General features: G+C 32.0%; 1 protein-coding gene across 5 annotated transcripts; it reads left to right on the plus strand.

The window, feature by feature from the left end:
* Positions 1 to 5,603, plus strand: LOC114372525 (iron-sulfur cluster co-chaperone protein HscB homolog). Of its 5 annotated transcripts, none has more exons than XM_028330123.1 (8): positions 1 to 241; positions 941 to 1,430; positions 2,095 to 2,191; positions 2,357 to 2,446; positions 2,833 to 2,898; positions 3,529 to 3,597; positions 3,729 to 3,871; positions 5,159 to 5,601. In XM_028330123.1, exons 2-7 carry the CDS (start codon positions 1,093 to 1,095, stop codon positions 3,864 to 3,866), a joined length of 798 nt encoding a protein of 265 aa, XP_028185924.1. In that variant the 5' UTR covers positions 1 to 241; positions 941 to 1,092; the 3' UTR covers positions 3,867 to 3,871; positions 5,159 to 5,601. The 5 variants fall into 5 exon arrangements, with proteins under 5 accessions (XP_028185924.1, XP_028185926.1, XP_028185925.1 ...); XM_028330125.1 differs by having other exon boundaries at positions 1,038 to 1,430; XM_028330124.1 differs by having other exon boundaries at positions 1 to 220.
* The last annotated feature ends 3,022 nt before the right edge of the window (positions 5,604 to 8,625 follow it).

Genomic DNA, 8,625 nt, shown 5'->3' on the forward strand with positions numbered 1-8,625 from the left:
TCACGAACCTTCGTTTGTGCTCTCAGCTCCCATTTCTCATTAACGCAGCTCTGTTCTCTCATCTCAAACCCACACAACACCGTGACACCGTCGCTCCTGCAAGGTTGCCGCGCCGCACCGTCATCTGACGGTGGAACCTGTCTCAATCTGGCATCCTTACCGTCGCCGTCACGGAGGCTGCTGGAACAGCGACCAACGGCCTCCCTTTCTGAACGGCGAGGTAATCTACTGTCTGTTTGAGGTAATGTGAATTGCTTAACTTGAAATAATAAGGTTTTTTTCTGTTTTTGAATTGAGGACAAGTTCTAAAATTTGGGAATTAATGCACAGGAGTAAATCTGTAAGTGTTTCAATTTAATTTGGATTGCCTGTTGATTGTTATTTTATACAAAGAAGCATTGGATTGACTTAATTAATGCATGGGAAAACACCATTCTTGCTTGCAATCTAGTCAATTTTCTGTGAGGAGATTATTAAGGTGGCTATGGCTACTATTATGTTTTGATTTTAGTTTCTAATAAGTAGTGTTTGATTTCATGTTGCTTGATAGATTTTTGCTCTATTGTTTCATTTCCTATTTTGTGAGAAAATAACAGCAGTTGTTGAACTCAGATCAACATATATACAACACATTAAAAGGAGGAAAAAATGAGGTTCTGCAATTGATTCGCAAGTATCAATGTTTATGCAGTGGAGGAGTAATAGGAAATTTAGCAATTAGAATCATTGAATGCCATGCATCTCATGGACTCTAGGAGTGAACCAATATTCTTTATTTTTTTATGTCTTAGAGCTCAACATGCATGATGATGAAAATTACTTAATTTTTCTGTTCTTTTTTTTATTCTGGAAAATGATTTATATTACTATATTAGAATGCTGGTAAAGGACATATTATTGGGCGTCTATTGATCCTTTTCCTTATATTGATAATTTCTAGGTGTTAAATAGCATGTGGGTGTCTATTGATCATTTTCCTTAGTGAAATTACCATTCAGTCCTTGAACTTTCCCCTGACTGCTTCATTCATTCTCCAGTCCTCCTCCCAAAATCCAGGAATCGCTCCCTACCTTCTGCATCTGTGCTCACACGATGTCTAAGAACAAGCTCTGCACACCCCTTTCAACCCTTCTGAGACGCACTTTAACTTCATTTCCCCAACACTTCACTTCCAATTTCTCTCAGATCAAACTCTCTCTTCATGACTCATCACTACCGTTTGCACCCCCTTCTCATAACCCCACCTGCGATTACTATTATTCTCTCGGATTTTTCAGGAAAAGCCTATGCTCAAAATCTGCTGAGGAAATCCAACGTGGATGTTGGAATTGCCACACTGTCCCTCATTCGGAACCTTTCCTTGTTTGTGAGTCATGTCGGTGCATTCAGCCTGTGGATAGCTCCGTTGACTATTTTGACATATTTGGGGTGTAAGTTTCTGTTTCTTTATTTTTTTTTGTTCTGGGTGTTGAAATTGATGGCTAAGTTTTCTTCTTTATAACAAAGGAGAAAACTTACACCCAATTGTCTAGGTGCTTTTAGTACTACATTTAATGTTCTCTGATCAGAATTAGAGTTTTACTTCGTTATTTTGTGTAATAAAAGTTTGCATTAAAGGTTAGCCTAGCTCAGGTGATTGAAATTCCAATTTGGATTGAAGAATTTCACACCAAAAAAAAAAAGAAAATATAGGAATTGTATAATATAAGTTTTGTCCTTATAACAATTCATTTGTTTTTCACCCTGGTTGGTCAGTACTCAATAGCAATGGAAAACAAGTATATATATGGATTATGGATATTGTTAAGTCAGTCTGTTTTGATGAGGCATAAAACTAGTAAGGTGAAACTTAATATTTTGGGTAAGTAATTGTTGTTTTTTTAGCTTTCGGTTATTGCTTGCTTCATTTTCAAGCAGGAAGAAAAATTATAATCTTTTATTTGTCATAATTGATTCTTATTTGAATTTTGAGTTTCATTGATGGGGCTGGGAATCAGTGGTTTAGTTTTTGTGATGGAGAAAAGAGAAATATATTGATTTAATGAATGAGTATAAGAAGTTAAAAATCATTTTTTTATATATAATTTTAAACAGGGAGAGGAAGTATGACATAGAGGGTGAGAATTTGGAGGGCAAGTACAAAGATTGGCAAAAGAAACTGCATCCTGATTTAGTACATTCAAAATCTCAGGTTGGCATGATGGGATATCCTTTTCTCTCCCTTTTTATTTCACTTTTTCTTTTTGATCTTTCTTTTTATTCTTCTTGTTTTAGAGGGGGATGGGGGAGGGTAGTGAAGTTGAATGTCTTTTTAGACAAACTAAAAGATTTTGTTTTAATTCCTTTAATTGGTTAGAAAGAAAGAGATTTTGCTGCTGAACAATCTGCAAGGGTCATTGATGCATACCGTACTCTTAGCAAGCCTTTGTCAAGAGGAATTTACTTGGTAAGCATACTTGATGATGGTTCATTACAGTAGCAGAAATCTCTGCAGAATTTGAAAATCTTAAAAAGTTTAATGGTGATGATATATTTGTGATGATGAAATTTAATTTATTATTTGATTGTAAGCAAATAAATGAAACATGTCATCAATCTGCATGTTTGTTTACACATCTTAGATGTGCGTACAGTAAAATTTCCGAGTAAAAAATTTAGAGACAATGTAGAAGCTAGTTTTTCTTGCTTCCTAATTGATGTGGATCCTGTTCATCAAACACCAAACTAAACAGGCTAAATATAGGATTTCCAATAATGTCTTTAGTTATATATTGTTCAATTTCAATTATTTTTTCTGCAGTGTTACTATGTAATGTGCCATTTTTTTCCCAGCTAAAGCTTTATGGAGAAGAAGTTGATGAAGAACAGACAATTTCAGATTCAGAATTACTTGCAGAGGTAACAGATTAGAGCCTTATTTGTTTTAAATGTGAGATTTCCTTTTAACTTCCTTTGCATGGTAAACAAAATATCAGTGAAAGTGAAAGATGTACTTTAAAAAATGAGTGGATAGTTATCCTCTTTGAATCTTTAATCACCTTTCATTCTCAAGGTTCATTTTGTGAGTTGTACCTGTAAATGGGAAGATTGACAATTGTGTCATTAGTGGCTAGTAATTGTAGTTGATGAAAATTGTAGTTGATGTTTTTCAGCATTTGGAATTCAATATCCATTTAGGACTGGACTTTGCTAGTTTTCAGAAGTTTGACTTACCTTACAGTGAAAATAACAAAAATTTTAAATATATAAAGTACAAACTGCTAGTTATATGTTCAAGGAAATGAAAGCAGCTTTTTATCACAGGAGAAATACTTTCCTCTTTTCTTCCTTGTCACTCTTTTTTTTATTTTCTTTCTCTTGAAAAAAATATGCTTCCTTTTTTCCAAAACTTAAATTGAAATCTGGAATTTAGAATATGGTAAGATTAATGGTAATATATTGTTGGCTATTTCTTTTCTCATCTTTCCCTCTTCTATAAAAGGAAATCTACCTTCCAATCTTATTATATTTGGTCAATTTTGCTGGCAGATTCTGGAAATCAGGGAAGCAGTTGAAGAAGCAACTAACTCTGAGACTTTGAATCACATTCTCTCTGAGGTATGTATGGAAACTCCTATTTGCAAGGCAGAAGTGCTACAAAGAGAATGCTTGATCAGTTCAAATATAGATTTTGAATTATGATTACTTTGATGTTGTTTCTCCATGTCATCCTTTGATTGGTCATCCAGATGCAGGAGAAGCTACATAATTGGTCCAATGCCTTTGGTCATGCTTTTCAAAGCCAAAACTTTGAAGAAGCAAAAATGGCAATTAGGAGAATGACTTACTATAGTCGTGTAATTGATGAAGTTGTAAAGAAGCTTTGATATAGGTAATATCTATATTTTCTCTGGCCTAATTCATTGCGCTACACTCTGTAGAAGATGAAAAATAAGAAATTTGAAAAGAATTGTTTCTTGTGATAAAATGTGCTTAGTGCTTACTGAAAGTAAGTCAATTAGAAAGAAATGATAATAGGATCATAACTATTTTCATCTCATCCATTATTTTTTAATGCAAATTCAGTGAATAAAAGCTGAAGTGGAAGTTAAAAACAACTGTTATTGCTTAAAATAAATTTAACTTACCTGCCCCTTTACATACTTGAATTCATAAGATGAGATTGATCAAGAATTTTCGAAGCCTACCATATTTCATACCTCCCAAAAAGTCTTATGGAGGAAACCTTAGTTTGAGTGTATCGACCAGAGGAATTAATTTACTATATTCATTTTTGAAAAAAGATGTTATTATCTTCATTTTCTATCATATGCACACTCAATCACAAGTCTGCATGCCTTTTATATAGAAACTAATTCTATCAGTTAACTTACATTCCCATGTTAAATACAATATTTTCAAGGTCCAAATGAAGGAGGTAGAAAAGAGAAATTCTCTCATAATCATGAACATGGAGCAGTGATTAATGCATGCTCCAAGAATTAGTTAGTAGCCTAAAATTGATGTTAATGTGGCTAAAATCAATGGTGGAAATATTCTTCGAGCATGCATTAATTGCTAGTCCAGGGATTATGTAATAATTTCTCTGCAGAAAGTGGGATAACATCTTGTCCAAAATTCTACCATATAATTATAAAATTTCTTGCTATCTTGTGCTATGTTTATATGAAGATTTGCACATTACTGGACCATTTCTGACATTATTGTTAATCATGTTGCCGGACATGTGCTGTTGTACCTTTTCTGCATTTTGTGCTTCGAGATTTTTGCAGTAAAATGTATCTCTGTCAACAAACTGATGATTCTGCTGATTCATTATTTCTCTAGTTTACTACCTTGGAAATGTTATAGATAGTTTATCTTAGGTTTAATTACAATCCCCGCCACCCCCCCCTCCAAAAAAAAGTTTGACTGTTACAGATTTTGTCCCCATTATTTTTTTATTCTGCAAAGTTTGCCACGAAAGTTTCAAAAAGTGGCGAATTTTGACCTTTCGACTGTCTACTAAATCCATTTATTGTTAAAGTTTTACAACATTGCACAATTTTGCCTCATTTTCATAATGTTGCACATTTTGCCCCATATTTCCACAATGTTGCATAATTTGCCTTCATATTTTCGTGATCAACTAACGAATTTAACATACAATTGGCATAAGGTTAAAATCACCATTTGACAGTATGAAGAATTTGACTCACTTATACCAATGAAGTGGCCTATCCGTAAATCACCATTTGATTTAATCATGTCTCAATGGACCTTATTGCTTCTCTATGTACAAGATGGAGTTCACATTTTGCCACATCGTGAGGCACATCCTAAGCATGCACCCTTTCAGCTCCGCTGCATGCTACTAAGCAACACTTGTGTATTCCTGAATATTGTTATTACTTACTATTTTCCTAACATAAGAGTGGAGATGACCTTGGAAATTTTGCTACACTTGTATTATTTGATATACAATAAAGGTGTATCATAGCAATGCATCCATTGCGGTTAGGCAATATGATGTTTATAAACTAGATGCTAAATAGTATTGTATTAAATTAGAGAAAAAAAATTATGTAGTGACAATGAAAAATAAAATAATTTTATATTGTCAATCAGACTCTGTAATCACAAATTAATGTTGATATAATTTTTAATATAGTTATTATAAAAGTTAAATTAATTATACATGATAATTTTTTATTATATGATAATATAAAATTATTTTATACTGACGGTACGGATCAATAAACAAATTAAAATAATTTTTTGGTAAGTTCTTTTATTTATTCATAACTGGCCATTCATTATCATCTTTTCGGGGCAATTATTACTTACTTGAGGTTAAATTATTTAACTAAGATGAGAGTGGTAGCCGAATAGAACGAGGAACGACATAGGCATAAATCCAACAATTTCCAAAGATTATAAAAAGAAATCAAGTTATGAGCTTGCGCTTTCTTCTTAGTTAAGATTTTTGTTGCAATACAACACGGGCTAAATCATCCTTACCTTCCCTGTTTAGCCCATAAACAACAGTTCAAAAATTAACCGTAATTGGAAGGGTGTTGCTAGGTGCATCCACACCATTGCTTATGCACCAACAATTTAAATGGAGTGGTAAAAATGTCCTTCATTTAAATCTTAAAAACCCTTCCTCCTTCGTTGCGTCTGTACGTCACTGCACACCCATTCTTCGTCTTCTTCCTTCGTTCTTTGTTTTGTGCCATTCCGCCGTCGTCCTTAGCTTCCATTGCCGCCGTTGAGGATGTTTCCACCACAGTCATGCCGTTTTTGTCATCGAGGTAAGCTTTTTTGATGATTTTAATGGTTGTTGGTGGGCGTTTGGAATCCGTATAACGCATATGGATTTAAGTTATACGGATTGGTGAATCCGTATAAAACATACGGATTGGCTAATCTATAGGAGTCATACGGATTGGTTAATCCGTATAACTCACGTATTAGGTAATCCGTACATTTTTTTAATTATTAATAAATTAATTTTATTTATGCTTTTTAATAGTGAAATATTTTTTATTTATAAATATATTATTTTGATTTTTGTTTTTAAATAGATTTTTTATTAAATATAAATATAATATTTTTATTTTTAAATAGTTATTGTTTATTTTTTAAATAAAAATAGATTATTTTGAATTATGTTTTTAAATATTTATTGTTTTTTTAATTGTAAATATATTAATTTTATTTTTGTTTTTAAATAGTTATTGTTTATTTTTAAAATAAAAATAGATTATTTTGAATTATGTTCTTAAATAGTTATTGTTTTTTTAATTGTAAATATATTAATTTTATTTTTTGTTTTTAAATAGCTATTATTTATTTTAATTATAAATATATTATTATGATTTTTTTAAATAATTGTTGTTTATTAATTATAAATATATTATTTTGAATTTTTTTTGAAATAGTAATTTTTTAATTAAAAATAGATTATTTTGAGTTATGTTTTGAAATAGTTATTGTTTTTTTAATTAAAATGTATTATTTTGAATTATGTTTTTAAATATTTATTGTTTTTTAATTATAAATATATTATTTAGAATGTTGTTTTTAAATAGTTAATATATTTTAATAAAAAATAGATTATTTTCGTTTTTACTGTGAAAAATTTATTGTTTTATTTTTAATTATAAATATATTTATCATTATTATATATTAGCTTTTATGTAATTAATTAATTATAGTGTTTTTTTAAGTTTCTTTTCAATAAAGAAGTTATTTTGATTACATAAAATTAATTAAGAATAAATTTTGAATACATATATATATATATATAATAATTTTTTTATTTATGAATTATTGTATAGTAATTGATTGAAGTATTGTTTGCATTTTGACACAAATTTGTATGTATGTTCAAATTTGTAGATTATGGTTAGAACCAAATGCTTAGGTTGTGCTTTAGGTAGAGGGAGAGCTCTGGGAGAGAAGATAATCGTGATTTAGATGAAGCTCTCCAACGATGAAGGCCCATTGCATCTGCACATAGGCAACGGGAAGCTGACGTTGTTGCTAAGGATGATCATCACGTGGATGACGTAGTTGACGAGGTCTTCCAACAGCCTCAAGAAGCAGTTGTTGATGCCCAAGGTTTTTCAAGCGGGTCGTGTGACATCAGTTCTAACTAGCTATGTTGATCATGTTGCAGTCATTATTTGGAATGAAGTGACATTTATATTTTTAAATAAATTATATTTCAATAAGTATTTGTTATTATTATTAAAATTATTTAATTTTTTTAGGAACGTCCTGAAATGAAGTTATCCTCCTATGGAAGGAAGGTTCAAAAATTTGAGAGACCTGCTGCAGAGATTGAAAGGTTAGTTGTTGTCACAGGATTAAGTCCTCTGATCGCATGTTCATTGGACATTGGCGATTGGGGACTTATATCGGATTTTGTGGAGAGGTGGCATAAGGAAACAAATAGTTTCCATCTTTCTGTAGGAAAGGTGATCATCACCCTCGATGATGTGGCCTTTTTGCTTCATCTGCCCATCACAGGCGCCTTCCATAGCTTTGAGACTCTTTCATGTTGACGAAGTGGTATTGCTATTAGTGGAATTACTTGAAGTCAGTGCAGATGAAGCCAGAGCTGAGACAATATAGTGTCTTGGGGCATATGTACGACTATCATGGCTACGAGACATTTATCATAGCAAATGTGATGCCGCACACTGGACTATAGCAGCTTGAGCTTATCTGCTGGATTTGCTAGGTTGCACTCTTTTTGCTAACAAGAGTGCAACACACATGCATGTGGTGTTCTTGGACGTCTTTCAAGACCTCACTCAGAGTGGATGCTACGCATGGGGAGTTGCCGCCCTAGTGTATATGTACGATAATTTGAATAATGCGTCTAAGAGCAGCGACAGACGACTTGCTAGATATATCACACTGTTACATGTAATTATGATTGAATTTAATTATTTTTTGTTTTTATTTTATGTTTTCTATGATTTGATTTGATTTTTATTTGTTTTGAAAATATGTGTAGTGTTGGATTTATGAGCATTTTCCATTAGTTGTTGAGGCTATTACTGTTGAAGACTATCATGAAAGGAAACCACGTCACTACTAAAATAAAACTTTACAACGACAGTGGATCTACGA

This window comes from Glycine soja, chromosome 10 (genome assembly GCF_004193775.1).
Source record: "Glycine soja cultivar W05 chromosome 10, ASM419377v2, whole genome shotgun sequence".
NCBI lineage: Eukaryota > Viridiplantae > Streptophyta > Magnoliopsida > Fabales > Fabaceae > Glycine > Glycine soja.